At 34.4% G+C, this 15,294-nt stretch overlaps 1 protein-coding gene across 2 annotated transcripts; it reads left to right on the top strand.

Moving 5' to 3' along the window:
- The first annotated feature begins 7,834 nt into the window (after nt 1–7,834).
- LOC131144432 (transcription factor JUNGBRUNNEN 1-like) lies at nt 7,835–11,107 on the top strand. Of its 2 annotated transcripts, none has more exons than XM_058093078.1 (3): nt 7,835–8,178; nt 9,754–10,145; nt 10,409–11,107. In XM_058093078.1, the coding sequence occupies exons 1-3, from the start codon at nt 7,968–7,970 to the stop codon at nt 10,928–10,930; spliced, it is 1,125 nt and encodes a 374-aa protein (XP_057949061.1). In that variant the 5' UTR covers nt 7,835–7,967; the 3' UTR covers nt 10,931–11,107. The 2 variants fall into 2 exon arrangements, with proteins under 2 accessions (XP_057949061.1, XP_057949060.1); XM_058093077.1 differs by having other exon boundaries at nt 7,841–8,178; nt 10,397–11,107.
- Nucleotides 11,108–15,294: the final 4,187 nt, after the last annotated feature.

Raw genomic sequence — 15,294 nt, 5'->3', positions numbered from 1 at the left:
TGAAGAGATTGGTAATAATGAATGTTTGGGAAAATACTGCTATTATTTTGAAATGTATATATATCAATATGATATGCCAGGAAATATGATTTTTTGGAATGGAATGTACGATTTATTCAGCATTGTGTGGCATGAATATTATTTTACTTGAAAAGTATTATGTTATGGAAATTTTACACTGATTATGAGATAATGCAGTACATTATGGTTTCAAATACATGATAAATGAATTATTTAATCAGAACGATATTTATAAAATGTTTGGCGCAAGGCCGTGATTGATAGTTAGCGCAATGCCATATGTTTTTACGTTATTACAGAACATGTTGTCAATCTATTTACGTTAAACTATATATTATCATATATTGTCTATTATCAGAACCCGGATGATAGTTCAGTTCAGTTACAGGAGCATAGTATCGTTGCTATACAGATAAGATATTATGTTCATACTTGTGCTAACCACTCGACAAGGGGGTGGGAGATGGATAGTCGATGTGGCTTTTAGTGTAAACTTGTAGATGTCCACCTAGCATTCCGGACCAGGATGTGGCAGGCCCATCCTACTTACAGACATTTTTGACTCGGCAGTGGTTGGCCAGCCATTGTCATGTCCCGCCTTCGGGCTGCACAACCTGTCATGGGGGGTAATACATGACATCAGTTAGCTATTCATCTTGGGTAAATTTTCAGTATTGTCAGTTATATCAGACATTTTATGAACTTTATAATTTATTTAAAAATACGAAAGTATATGATTATTCAGTATGATATGATGAATGTTTTCTAGTATATGAAATGTACTGTATATGTATAATTGCATCAAATATTCATGTTGCCACACAGTTATATTTAGTTTATTTTCCTTTACTGAGAAGTGTCTCACTCCCAAACTTAATTAATTTTCAGGAAACCCATAAAGACCGGTGAATCGTGGCCGCCTTTGAGTCAGTTGTACTACCCTGCTAGGAGGGTAAGTTTGAACTAGGATCAGGAGATTGTGAGATGGGATCCTAGAGTTATTTTTGTATTTTTGGAAGATTGTATATAAACACAATGTTTGGGGATTATAGTTGATTCTAGTATTATGTATTTTATGGTTTGAGAATGTGATTTATATTTACTGCTACTTAAGTTTCTGCTGTGAATGACAGGTGTCCCCGTTACCCACGGGTTCAGGTTGACTTTATTATTAAATATGTTTTATTATATAAGCAGGTCATTACACATACTCTGCTAACTTGACACACTCATTCTAACTCAAGTTCCGCCCCTCCACTTGGAAACAAAACCGTCAATGGATTTTTGTGATTTTTTGAACCCGTCGACTGATTCAGAAAAACATAGAAGTCCGTCAATGGATTTCAGTCTCCAGGTCTACTAAGCAAAACTTGAAAGTCCTATCCCCATCCTATACTTTGGTAAAGTCATCCAACCTAGTCTGTAGAACCTAGCAACCTAAGTTCTAAACATTTCCATAACTAGGCAATGTGAATCTCTTCACATTTTCGGCTGAACATTGCTTTGATACAAACCGTAATGCCCCGACCCTTTAGGTGAGCCCAAAGTGCTACTATACATACATAACACACATATCTCTAATACCAATTGTAATCCCCCGACCCTCTAGGTGGACTCAGAGTGCTACTATACATACATAACACACATAACTCTGATACCGTACATATACAACCCGCCTAAATAAGGGAAAACAGGTGTTTCATGTTGATCTTCATAATCATGCACAGTGGAAAACATAAACATACATCATCTAATAAAACTTACCAGAGTTTCTAACTGTTTCCTCATATACATCCATACATACTAAAAACATAATTTGTTATTATAATCCCCAAAAAAGACAACTTGGCTAAAGCCCAGTACATATACAGGAACTTACATAAACTAGCAATAACACTACGATTCTGAATCCCTCTAGAAGTCTAGGACCGGCTTCCTATAGGACCTAAAACAAGATTTGTATATTGGGGTGAGACACTTCTCAGTAAGGTAGATCGTATTACATCAGTGTGTGACTACATGAGTTTATTCTAGTAGAAAATAGTTACACATTTAAATCATTCACAAACCTATAATATAGGAGATATATATAATTCCTGCATAAGATAATTCGACTCATTACAAGCGAGAGTCCCCGAGGTTGGAGTAGGGTACAGGCCCATACAACCCTTGGCTCAGTACTCAAAGTTGTAACTTTGCTCATTTTATTTTTAAATCATGTAAATGCATAATGAACTCATCTCAGCTTTGAAACATCATAACTACACCATTTACTTCCCTCATGGCGCGGGTTGTGTGTTTATAATGCTCTGATCTAGACCTAGGGTCCCCAGGCCAATCACGCTACTTTCTCTAGTCCGACTTGGCCTACACCACCTTGGTCCGTAAGTCAACCAGTGGCCCTTCATACCAAGTCAACTATTTAGATACCCATACTCAAGAATAACGTGTGGTTGTACTATATTTCTCATGCTAACAACGGTACCATGCTCTCTTGGTAACAAGCTTTCTCAAGCAATTCATATGTCATATATACAATTTATATTGAAAGCACAGTAACCTAGTTTCATTCATAAAGTATTTAAGTAGTTCCAGTACTTTTTACAATTCATTCATTCATTTGTTCTTTCATTCATTGGTATAAACTGGCGCACACAGCTCTCGGTTTAACCTTGGTACATACATCTCTCGGTATTTAATTGGCTTCTCTTTTCTATATTTCTTGATAAAAATTTGGATTATTTCTCAATTCAGTATATTTCCATTTAACATCTCACGTCGCACTCATTTGGTTTAAAGAGTAATAGTATAGTAAATGGTTCAGAAAATATCATTTAAATTGAAAACAAGGGTTTCAAGCACCTCCTACTTTAGGTTTAACACAAAGGAATGAGTTTTAGGGAAAATGGAGGTCATACCCCAAAACCTTAGTTTTTAACAAAATCGTAAAATCGAAAAACCGGCAATTCCACTTGGTGAAATTTTCCAAATAGGCAGTCATATCATACATAATATCATAACCTATAGTTTTATCGGTTTAGATTTCAGAAGTAACTGATGTAAACAAATCCCCTTACCTTTTTTCGTAAAAAACAAACCCGAACGGCTTGAAACGGCAAAATCCTAGAACTTCTAATTGGTGAAAACTCGAGTACTTGCTATATGATGGATGAGAGACACAACCGGGAAACAAAGAGGAGCTCGGAAAGGCTTTATGGTGAAAAACTTTCAAAACCCTTGCAGAGAGAGAGAGAGAGTTTTGAAATCCTAAAAAAAAATGAGCTCAAACCTATTTATAGGTGAGCAGGTCCAAAGGAAAATCAGCACCGGTTTCCCCTGTATCCATAAAACTGTCGCCAATTTTGTGGTTGATTGGCCTGGTTAACCCAAAACAATGGCCGGTTGTCTTTTGGTTCACAAAATTGTTTCCAGTTTGGGTCCCCACTTTCCATATTCCTTCTTTTTCTTTTATTTTTTCTTTCTTTCTTCCTTTTATATTCATTTTCTTTTATTTTTCATGTTCGAGTTCCTACAGATCCCTTCTCCTTTTTGGTAATGTTCTCAAAGTTTTCTAGGGAGAAACAGTTCTTACTACCACATATTTGATTAACAGAATTCCTACTACTCTTACTTTGGGAGTCTCTCCTTATGAGAAATTCTACGGCAAGGCTCCAAAGTATTTTCATTTGAGAGTATTTGGTTGCACATGCTTTGTCCTTCATCCTAATACTGAACGTTCTAAGCTGTCTGCACGATCCTCTATATGTGTGTTCACTACAAAAAACATGATTTTTAGTGACGAAAGTATTAGCGATGCTTTCAAATTCATCACTAAAAGTGCAGTATTAGTGATTGTTTTAAAAACCGTTACTAATACTTACACCATTAGTGACGGTTCTCTAAACCGTCACTAATACTGCACTTTTAGTGATGAATTTGAAAGCGTCACTAATATTGTCGTCACTAAAAGCTAATTTTTCTGCTCAAACTATCACGAAAAAATATTAGCGACCTTTTTTCGTGTACTAGTGACGGTTATGAACTGTCACTAATAGTTTACTATTAATAACTATTAGTGATGGTTTATTAGAACCATCACTAATAGTATTAACCTTTATTTCCCAAATTTATTCAACTATTAGTGGTGGTTTAATTATCTGAACAGTCACTAATAGTAGTGACAGTTTATGAGAACCGTCACTAATATTCTTGACATTTTTTTAGGTAAAAAAGGGCATTAGTAGTGATGGTTCTAAATACCATAACTAATAGTCTTGACCTTTATTTCCAAAATTTATTTAACTATTAGTAATGGCTTATGACAAAAAGGATATCATTAATTGTTGATCCGGAAACACAAAAACTTTATCTTCCTCGTCATGTAACCTTTCTTGAACACATTCCTTTCTTCTCTATTCCAACAAGTATGTTCTAGCATCTTAAATGAGTTTGACCTTGTAAATATTGATCCATTTACTTGTCATATTGATTTAGAGTCTTCCCCAGTTGCTCCCATTTCTTCTACTTGTCCTTCATTTTCTTCTACAGGTACAAATCCCCCATCCTCCTTGGCGGACTCCTCTTCATCTTCTAATCATGTGGACCTTGCATCTTCTTGTTATCTAACGTGACTTCGTAAGCCCCCTTCTCATCTTGATTCATATGTTCTTACGTCTAATTCTTGTTATTCTTCTAGTTTTGCTACTTTTTTACTTTCTCTTCATTCCCATTGGGAGCTTGCTTCCTATAAGGAGGCAACTCTTGACCCTCTTTAGCAACATGCTATGAATGAAGAACTTGCTACTTTGTATAAGACCAGCACTTGGGAGTTGGAACCTCTTCTTCCTGGTAAAATAGTAATGGGATGTTGCTGGGTCTACAAGATCAAAACAAAGTCTAATGGTTCTGTTGAAAGACATAAGGCCCATTTGGTTGCAAAAAGGTTTACTCAAAAAGTTGGTTTTAATTATGAGGAAACATTTGCACCAGTTGCTAAGATGACATCTGTACGTACTTTGATTGCAGTAGCTTCTATTAATTAGTGGAACCTCTCACAGTTAGATGTAAAAAATGTCTTCCTAAACGGGGATCTCAAAGAGGAAGTTTATATGTCTCCATCCCCTAGTGTTCCTCATCATCCAGGGGAGGTCTAAAGATTGCAAAAAACTTTGTATGGTCTTAAACTCAGGGCTTGGTTTGAAAAGTTCTCTAAAGTGCATTTTTTTTCTTTTGGCTTCCACTCAAGTGATCTTGATTCTGCCTTATTTACTCATTTTACATATGTTGGGTGTATTATTCTCATTATTTATGTAGATGATATGATTTTAATTAACAGGAGATGATATAAATGGGATTACAAAGTTGAAATTAGAGCTGCACCACCACTTTGAAATGAAAGATTTGGGACCCCTGAGATACTTTCTTGGCATTGAGGTAGCCTAGTCTCCTAAATGTTATCTCCTCCCTCATTCTAAATACGCAACAAATGTCATTCAAAAATCCTATCTTATTGATACTCTAATTGTAGAAACTCCTCTTGAACTCAATGTTCATTATACCTCTTCTAATGGGGTTTCATTGGCAAATCCAACTCTATATCGTACTATTGTTGGCAGTTTGGTTTATCTCTCCATCACTCGACCTAATATTACATATGTGGTTCATATTGTAAGTCAATTTATCTCCTCTCCCACTACGATTCATTAGGCTGCTATTCTCTGTATCATACGTTATATTAGAGGGACATTGTATCAGAGTATATTACTCCCTTCTACATTTACTTTAGAACTTCGTGCTTACTCTGATGTTGATTAGGCTGGAGATCCTACAGATCACAAGTTCACAATTGGTTTCTGTATTTTTCTCGAAGACTCTCATTTCTTGAAAAAGTAAGAAGCAATCTATACTTTCTCATTCTTCTACTAAGGCTGAGTATCGTTTCATGGCTTTAACTACTGCTGAAATAGTTTGGTTGCGTTGGTTACGTACTGACATGGGTGTCTTACTTGTTGAACACACTCCTATGTATTGTGATAACACTAGTGCTATTCAGATTGCTCATAACTCTATCTTCCATGAACGCACTAAGCATATTGAAATTGATTGTCATCTCATACGTCATCATCTTTGCCTTGGTACCATCTCTCTCCCATTCATTTCCTTTACCATGCAGTTGGCTGACTTCTTCACAAAATCTCACACTATTAGTCGTTTCCAATTTCTACTTGGAAAACTCTCGATATTTCTCGATGCGCCATCGTGAATTTGAAGGGGAATGTTAGATAATATATAATATCCTATATATATTTAAGTAGGGGCACTTTAGTTTTTGTATCATTATTAGGGTTAGATTTATTATAATTGTATTCAATGATGTAATTTTGGCTTGCTTGTTATGAAGCAACTCTCCCTCTCTCTTTGCAATTATATCTCTTCCTCTCTCTTTCTCTTCCTCTCTTTGCATTGGATCATGAATGTTATCAAGAACAACAGGATCTTAAAAGAATTAGAAGTTCCCAATAGTCGATTTTGATTAATTTTGTTATAATAATGCAATATACTATCATATTATCTAATATTATAGCACAAAATATATTGACTTGTTTAGTGAAGAACATAAAATTTTTCTAAAATTTCAAAAATCACACAATTTTTTCTCCACTTTTTCTTTTTTGAGACATTTATTTCTTCTTTGTCAATTTATTGTCAATTTATTGTCACGCATAATGACAAACATTGTCCAAATACCCAACAATTTATGTAATCCCTCCTTCCAAAAGTGCAAACTCAATAGCATGATTTTGTTTCAAATATTCAAAAAACTATGTATTCATTATTTTTCTAAATTTCTAACTTTCACTTTACATATGAGAGCAAGTAATTCATATCTTAAACTTTAATTATGTAGATTATGTATATATTTTCTTTTAAATTCACACAAATTTAAATTCAAACCCCAAAATCTATGATTCTGAATACAACCTTAAGTAAAAATTAAAAAATTAAAAAATAAATTGACTTTTTTTTTTTAATTATTTCTAAAAATAATAAAATATTTTGCACATTTAAACAAACTCTTTATCATCTAATACGAACTTGAAAAATTTAAAAATAAGTATAAATTTTTTAGAAAAAAAATTAAAAACTCCACAACTAAATGGACCCTTAATTTTACAAATAAGTAACATTTGATTTTTTTTAATTTCAATTTTGATTATATTACAGCAAATTTTTACTTGCAATAATATTTGATATTTAGAGAAAGCACAATGAAAAAATAAATAAATAAGAAACTTTTGCCTCATTTACCTGTAGTATTCTTTTGGGTAGGCTTATGTCATAGGGACTTTTATTCATACAGACGTACTTTACAAAGTCAAAGATAACAGCAGAAAAAGGCAACTTAAACCTCAAGAAGGATACATTCCATTAAGTCTTTCAATCTGGACAAGTCTTTGGGATCCCATCCCGTAGGCAAAGGGGGACAGGCACAAATACAATCGGCTCTACAGACTACAGCTCCTCCTGTCGATTAAAGATTCATAATTGAACCCAAAAAAATCTAGCAGCTTGTGGGCGTTGAGGAGATGATTTGAAAAGTGGAGGGTTGTGATTGGACAGGCGAGTAGAGATGTGGAGCTCCAGCAGTATGGAATACCTTCTGGAAAACAATTGGCTTTGGGGAGGCGACCGAAGACTTCTTCTAAGATCTTTGGGCCCCTACAAGCAAAGGGTCAAGCCTCATGACTTGACCAACAGAGCCTCCGCAGGAGTACACTTCACACTATAACTAGCTATACCTAGCTTCTCATAAGATCCCCCACCTGCTTCTTCCATTTGCTAGGCTCCAGATTAATTGACTAAAGTCGTCAGTCAGATTGCTCGCTACCGCTCATCAGTTCTCGCAGAGAAAGAGGCCAGGAGAGAGAGAGAGAGAGGTTCCATCGATGAAGAACTTAGAGGAGCGGCGCAGCTATAATAAGCTGGACGACGCTGATGATGAAGGGCGATCAGTGCAGCTTCCAGGGTTTCGGTTCCATCCAACAGACCAAGAACTGTTGGGATTCTATCTCCGGCGAAAAGTTGAGAAGAAACCCATCACCATGGATCTCATCACGCAGATTGACATCTACAAATTCGATCCTTGGGATCTTCCAAGTATGACATATATATATAGTATATTATTTCTTGTTAATTACTTACTTCTATAAATCCGTGGGAATTAAGTTATTTAATTTTTTTTTATTGTCTAGCCTTTGTTTTTATTTCATTAATTAACCTCGTGCAATTATTAATCGCACGTTTAGCTAGCTGGCTGGGTTCTAATTAGTACATCTATGGTTCAAAATCTAACTCTATGTCTGCGTGTGTGATTATATTTTTATGTGCATGTGTATTTGGAATAATTTATGATATATAACATAATTAATTACGAACTGTTTGGTATTATTCTTAAAAATTAGAGACACGAAAATCAGAAACAAAAATTAAAAATTAAAAACTAACAATCTATTTGGTTAATATTTATAAAACTAATACAAATTAAAGACTTAATTAAAAAATTCCCATGTTCATCTTTGAATCAAAATATTATTAAAAATATGATTAAAATATTAAAATTACAAATAATACACATTTAAAAATTTACTATAATAAAAATCAAATTATTATAATTATTTCACTTAACTCTTTTACTTTCAAATTTTGTTGTACAATAAAAATTTTATTAGACATGACAATTGAAAAATAGTAGAAGTATTTTGTAAATAGCTTTATTATTATTATTTTAAATTTATGTATATTTTTATTTTAATTGTATTTAAATTCATATGATTATTTAATTTTGATTTTAAATTTAAAAGTGTATAAGATAAATAATTGAATCCAAAAAAAATTATTTCTAAATATTAAATTTCTAACAATAGCTAGGTTGCCAAAATAATTGAAAACCATAAAATTTGGTTTTCAATTGTTTAGCAAACAACTAAAAATTAGGAATAAAAACAAAAAATTGACAACAGAAACAAACGTGTTTTTGAAATATGTTTTTTTTTCTTTCACTATGAAATAGAAATAGAAAATAAAAAACAACAATAATATTGAACAGTAGAGGTGTGCAATCGGTCGATTCAGTCAAGTAACCAAATTAACTAAAAAAATTTGGTTAACTATTCATTATAACCGAACCAACCAAATTACCCTTCTTCCCTAAATTTTACCCGACTGAGCTGAATTTTCAGTTAATTCGACTAACCAAATTTAATCAAATTAAATTATAATTAATTGTGGAAAAAATATGATTATATGCTTTCAAATATTTAATTTATAATAATTATTTCTAAATATTAAAATTTCTAACAATAGGTTGTGAAAACAACCATAAAACCTAGTTTTCACTTTTTTGGCAGACAATTAAAAATCGGGAATAAGAACATAAAATTAACAATAGAAATAAAAGTGTTTTATTTTCGGCGTGAAGAAATAGAAATAGAAAATAGAAAATAGAAAATAGAAAATAGCAACCATACTAAACGGGCCATTAAACAATTAATTGAAGCAGCTAGATTAAAAGATAAGGAAGTAGCTAAATTTTATCATGAGATTACAAAATATTACCTAGCCAGCTAGCTAGGGTAATTTGTATATTATATATAATTGTGATTTGTGGGGAGCCAGCTAGTTATATATGTGTATATACATATAGGTAATTGTTAATTTGATGGATATATGCAGAATTAGCAAGTAGTATGGGAGACAGTAACGAGTGGTATTTCTTCTGCAAAAGAGGGAAAAAGTATAAGAACAGCGTGAGACCCAACAGAGTGACAGGCTCTGGATTCTGGAAAGCAACCGGAATCGACAAGCCAGTGTATTCGGATCGCGGCAGCTGCTGCATTGGCCTCAAGAAGTCATTAGTATACTACCGCGGCAGTGCAGGAAAAGGCACCAAAACTGATTGGATGATGCACGAGTTTCGCCTCCTTCCGCTGCAACTACAACTACAACAACACCAAGATCATCATCATCACCACCTCCACGCCATCTCCAAACCTACTAATAATAATAACCACAATAATATACCACCATCCTTTGCTGCTTATCATCGTCAAGAAGCTTCGACCGCTGTATGTATATCTATCTATCTATCTATCTATGTGTATTTATATTAACATTTGTAGCCTCTATAGTACGTTGTCAATGGCCATCTCTGTCTGATCATTTATCTGTGTTTGGTTGCTGCTACTGAAAGCTGTAGCTGGCCTTGTCGATATATATACACATATTCAGACACACACACACACACACACACATGCGGGTGCAATAATTAAATAGTATATTAAGTTATTGGTCTTTCGCCTGTGGTGATCTATTATAGGCATGCATGCAGGAGGTTTGGACGCTATGTCGAATATTTAAGCGAAATGCTCCGGCGAGCAGATCAAAGAATAATATGGTATTGGCAGCTGCGGATAAGAGAACCCACATTTGCGTTAGTCCAAAAGAAGCATTGTGTGCAGCGTGGAGCATGGAGGCTCCGCCCGATGATGGAAACCGCAGCAGCCACAAAATTATTAGTTTTGAGAGACAAACTCCTCCATTGACGTCCACCTTGAATATCATCAATGGCACTGATCAGAAGCCGAGCGTTCACCAGGCGGCGCAGCCAGATGAAATAATTAGCAACCAGTTGCTCGTGAGCCGCCAGCCAACCACCGCCGTTGCCGCTGCTGCTCCATTGCTTCCTCCATTGAGCAATACGTATACCTCAGCCTCAGCCACGGCCTCGCGCTTTTCCTATCATAATAATCATCATCATCATCAAAATATTAGTAATGCTCTGGAGTGCCTGTTTACACATGATCAGGATTGGGATGATCTCAGATCCATTGTGGACTCTGCTACCTGCTAGCTCATCCATGCATGCATCACTCATCAATCCCTGCTCCCTCCTCCTGCCTAGAGCTGGAATTAATTTATTTCATAGGTACGCCGAGCAATAGATACTCGGTTCTTTTTAACGAGCAAGAGAGTTATATATGACTTGATTCCATTTCAACATCACACAAAGGTTCCTTATTTCTTTGGATTATTTTATGTGCACTGCGGAAGACTTGAGCTTGGTATCCATCGTAGTTTAACTATTGTGCTAGCACTGGAGGAGAGGAGTCATGGCAAACATGCACTATTCATACATATGAGTGATTACTAGCTTGATTGAACCACTCATATATATACATAAGTTATCTCCTTTCCATTCCTTTTTTTTTAGCATCACAGAACACACGCCACAGCGTCTAACCTTATTTTTAATTTTGTTTTTTTGTTTGGTTTTCTCATAAGCAAAAATATTATGTATTGATTATTGATGAAATGTTGAACAAACCAAGGGACAAACTCTCCCAAAACTTGAGCAGTCAATAAAAAAGTATACATAAGAGAGGATAAGCTAAATTGCAGCAATATAATAGTCCCTAAACGATGACCCTTATTCCATATACGACATTTCCAAATTTCAATTTGTCCCACCATCGCCCTCAAACTTTCAAAATGACTTTAATTTCATATCCATTAGTGTGGTTTAGATATTTTAAAACATAACCCCATGCTAGCAGCCTTCACATCTTATAATTACTAAATTGCATGAGTGATTCCAAACTATTGACTTGGTTTCATGATAATCCCCAAATTATAGACTTAGTTTCATTCTCATTTCCAAACTATTCACTAAATTTCATATATATGGTACCAAAATTTGGGGATGAATGTAAAGCAAAGTCATTAGTTTGAGGACTACCAGTGCAATAGTTTGAAATTCCATTGAAAATCCTTATAGTAGTGGACGAAATTGAAAATATTTTGAAAGTTTGGACTTGCCATGAGACAAATTAATTGAAGTTTAGAATTGAGAATGAAACATGGCCATATTTTGTAGCTACTGGTGTAATTTACTCTAAAAGGTTTACTCTAAAAGGATACACGCTCACACATAAACACAATCACTAAAGCGTAACATACCTACATGGAAATTAGAGATAATTGATGTCATGTTTAATTCGCAAGATCTCTATTAACTCTTAAAAATAAAATGATTATAAAATAAAATTTTGATGACATACAAAATGAGTAGATATATTATCATGCAAAAATATATGATAATAAAAAAAAATTCATGAATAATATGTATTTTTCATATATATATATATATATATACATATATATCGTATATTGGTTCGGTTCGGTTCGATTATTGTGGTTATTGAATGGACCAAACTAAAATCGAACCAATAACCAAAAAAAAAAACATAAAAATTTTAATTTGAGCCGAAACCAAATCGAGAAAATGGTTAACCAATTCTTCGATTCGGTTTTACGGTTTGGTTCAATTTTTTCGATTTTCGATTTTTCCTGCTCACCCCTAGTATGAAGAGTAAATATGTATTTTCACCCCTAACACCCTATCTGTATGTCTCAAATTAAATTCATGTCTTAAGAATTCATTCGTAAAAAAGAATAATAAATAACACATGATAATTTTAAAAATTAAAATATAATAATGCAATTCACCAAAATAGTGAGAACAACAGGGTCTTTAATTAGATGTTCCCAATAGTCGATTTTTATTAATTGTATTATAATAATGCAACATATTATCAATTATCTAATATTACAACACAAAAGATATTGACTTGTTTAGCGAAGAATGTAAAATTTTTCTAAAATTTCAAAAATCACATAATTTTTTCTTCATATTTGATTTTTGAGACATTAATATCTTCTTTGTTAATTTATTGGCAAGTATCGAAGTTAGTTTTTTAAAATATCGATCTTTTGATGCATATGAAATGACAAACATTGTTCAAATAAGTCATCTCCTTATACATACATATACAAGTCATCTCCTTTCCATTCTTTTTTTTTTTTTAAATTTCACATCACAATTTACAACGAAAATTTCTCAATAAGTCCTTTAACAAGCATCACAGAACACAAACGTCTACCCTTATTTTTGTTTTTGTTTTTTTTTTTGGCTTCCTTATAAGCAAAAACATTATGTATTGATTATTAACGAAATGTTGAACAAATCAAGGGACAAACTTTCCCAAAACTTGAGCAGACAATAAAAAAAAAAAAAAAAAAAAAGAAACAGACATAAGAGAGGATAAGGTAAATTGCAGCAATAGTCCCTAAACGATGTCCCTTATTCCATATATGACATTTCCAAATTTTAGTTTGTTTCACCATGCCCTCAAACTTTCAAAATGATTTCAATTTCATATCTCATTAGTATAGTTTAGATGTTTTAAACAGAACCCCACGCTAGCAGCCTTCACATCTTATAATTACTAAATTGCATAAGCGATTCCAAACTACTTACTTTGTTTCATACTCATCCCCAAACTATTAACTTAGTTTCATTCTCATTTTCAAACTATTCACTAAATTTCATATATATAGTACCAAAATTTGGGGATGAAGGTAAAACTAAGTGGTAGGCTCGTCAAGACTTGGGTTCTTATCTACCAAAGATAATATTTATAAACCTAACTATCCCAAGTTCAGTAGAACAATGAGTAAGTCGGATGTCGATCCACAGGGACTACAGTGCAGTTATTTACCACTTCCAGCCTAGTTTACTACACTTTGTGTAAAAGGGAAAAAAGAGAGATTTTGAAATGGTTTTTCTATCAACTAAGAAAGCATGTAAAACTATATTAACACTACTCCTAGGAAGCAGGTCTCAGATTATGAATCAAGCCTAGACTATCGTGTGCGCTAGCTATGTCCAATCAGCTATCCGTATTAGGCTAGACAGTCAAGTGAACTATTCGAGTGTCATAAAGTAATGAAGGTGCACCAATCGTCTGGAGCATGATCGGGAACCAGGGTAAACTCTATCCAGCAATAATGAGAACACCCTGTACATGGACTGTAGCCTAATTCGTATAAGTGACTGAATCCCTAGCTAGGCTATACTTTACCCCTAGGGTCTCATCACAATCAAATATGTAAACTTGCATGGAAAGTAAAGACATGGAATTTAAAGTGCAAATATTTAAATGAAAGCAGAGTAAAGAAAGCATGTAAAAATGGCTTCAATTGCAACTCAATAGTCTGCCACTAGCAATCAATATTATAACCAAAATACCAACTATCTACGCGGTAGCACCAGGAATTCGAAGGTTGTCACAGGCCTTCGAAGAACCCAAGCACAAAACTAGTACAGTAATTGAAATCAAAGCAATAAATCCTACTCTAAGTGGAACCCAAAGACTCTCTAGGTCTATCACCAACCAAAGAGTGGCCAAAGGGGAACCCTAGACACATAGACGAAGCTAAATTTTATACCCAAAAGGGTTTACAAGATTTAAAATTCAAAATAGGAAAATTCTGTAGAAAATCTAACAAAGCAGTTTGCGTCTGGTGACCAGGTCACACCCCTGTTCTCCCTTGGTCCTGTCTTAGTTGAGGCTCATAGGAAATGAAGGATTCAAACTTCAGGCATTCTCGACCTAGTTGCACCTATAAATCTTCCTCATCACACCGATGGTCGAGACTTGCGGGAACTCATCTTCAGTAATTCTTCAGGATCTTGACCTGGTCACCCCTCAAGGTCTCCTGGTCGAGCTGTTGGTCGAGACTCTCAGTATTTTTAACTCAATCAGTCTCAGGTTCTCGACTTGGTTACCCCTCAGGGTCACTTGGTCGAGCACTTGGTCGAACCTTGGAGCATTTCTCTTTCAGTTTGAACCTGGGATTCTTTCTTCTATGACTTGGTTGCACCCTGTGTTGGCTGGTCACACCACATGGTCGAACCATGTCTTGTTTCCTTTGATTACTTGAGGCTTTAAGGGATCGATTGAGCATTTAATTTGAGCTTTGTGCTTCCCAATTACTCCATTGGCTTCTCGTATTGCTTAACTTCTCGATTTTAACCTATTTTACCTAAAACATGAACAAACCTTACATAACTCCAAACTATGAAAAGAAACGGTATTTACAAGATAAATGAAAAGAAAACAAAGGTAAATGGGGGCCTAAAATAGTACATTTTAGGAACACATCACAACCCCCAACTTGCACTTTGCTAGTCCTCGAGCAAAGAAAAACTAAGAAAACTACAAAATCCTATATACCACCTCTTTCATAGGAAACACGATTGCATTTACCATATGCAACAAGGCTTTAAACCCCTAGGTGACCCTAGTGGATAAGTTATAGTCTCGTGAGGGTTTCCAGAGCGGTACCCATAAACACCAATTTCAGTGGACATTA

The sequence above is a fragment of the Malania oleifera genome, chromosome 12 (assembly GCF_029873635.1).
Source record: "Malania oleifera isolate guangnan ecotype guangnan chromosome 12, ASM2987363v1, whole genome shotgun sequence".
In the NCBI taxonomy this organism is placed as follows: Eukaryota; Viridiplantae; Streptophyta; class Magnoliopsida; order Santalales; family Ximeniaceae; genus Malania; species Malania oleifera.
Note: the sequence above shows the minus strand (reverse complement) of the source record. Positions and strands in the feature narration are given on the sequence as shown.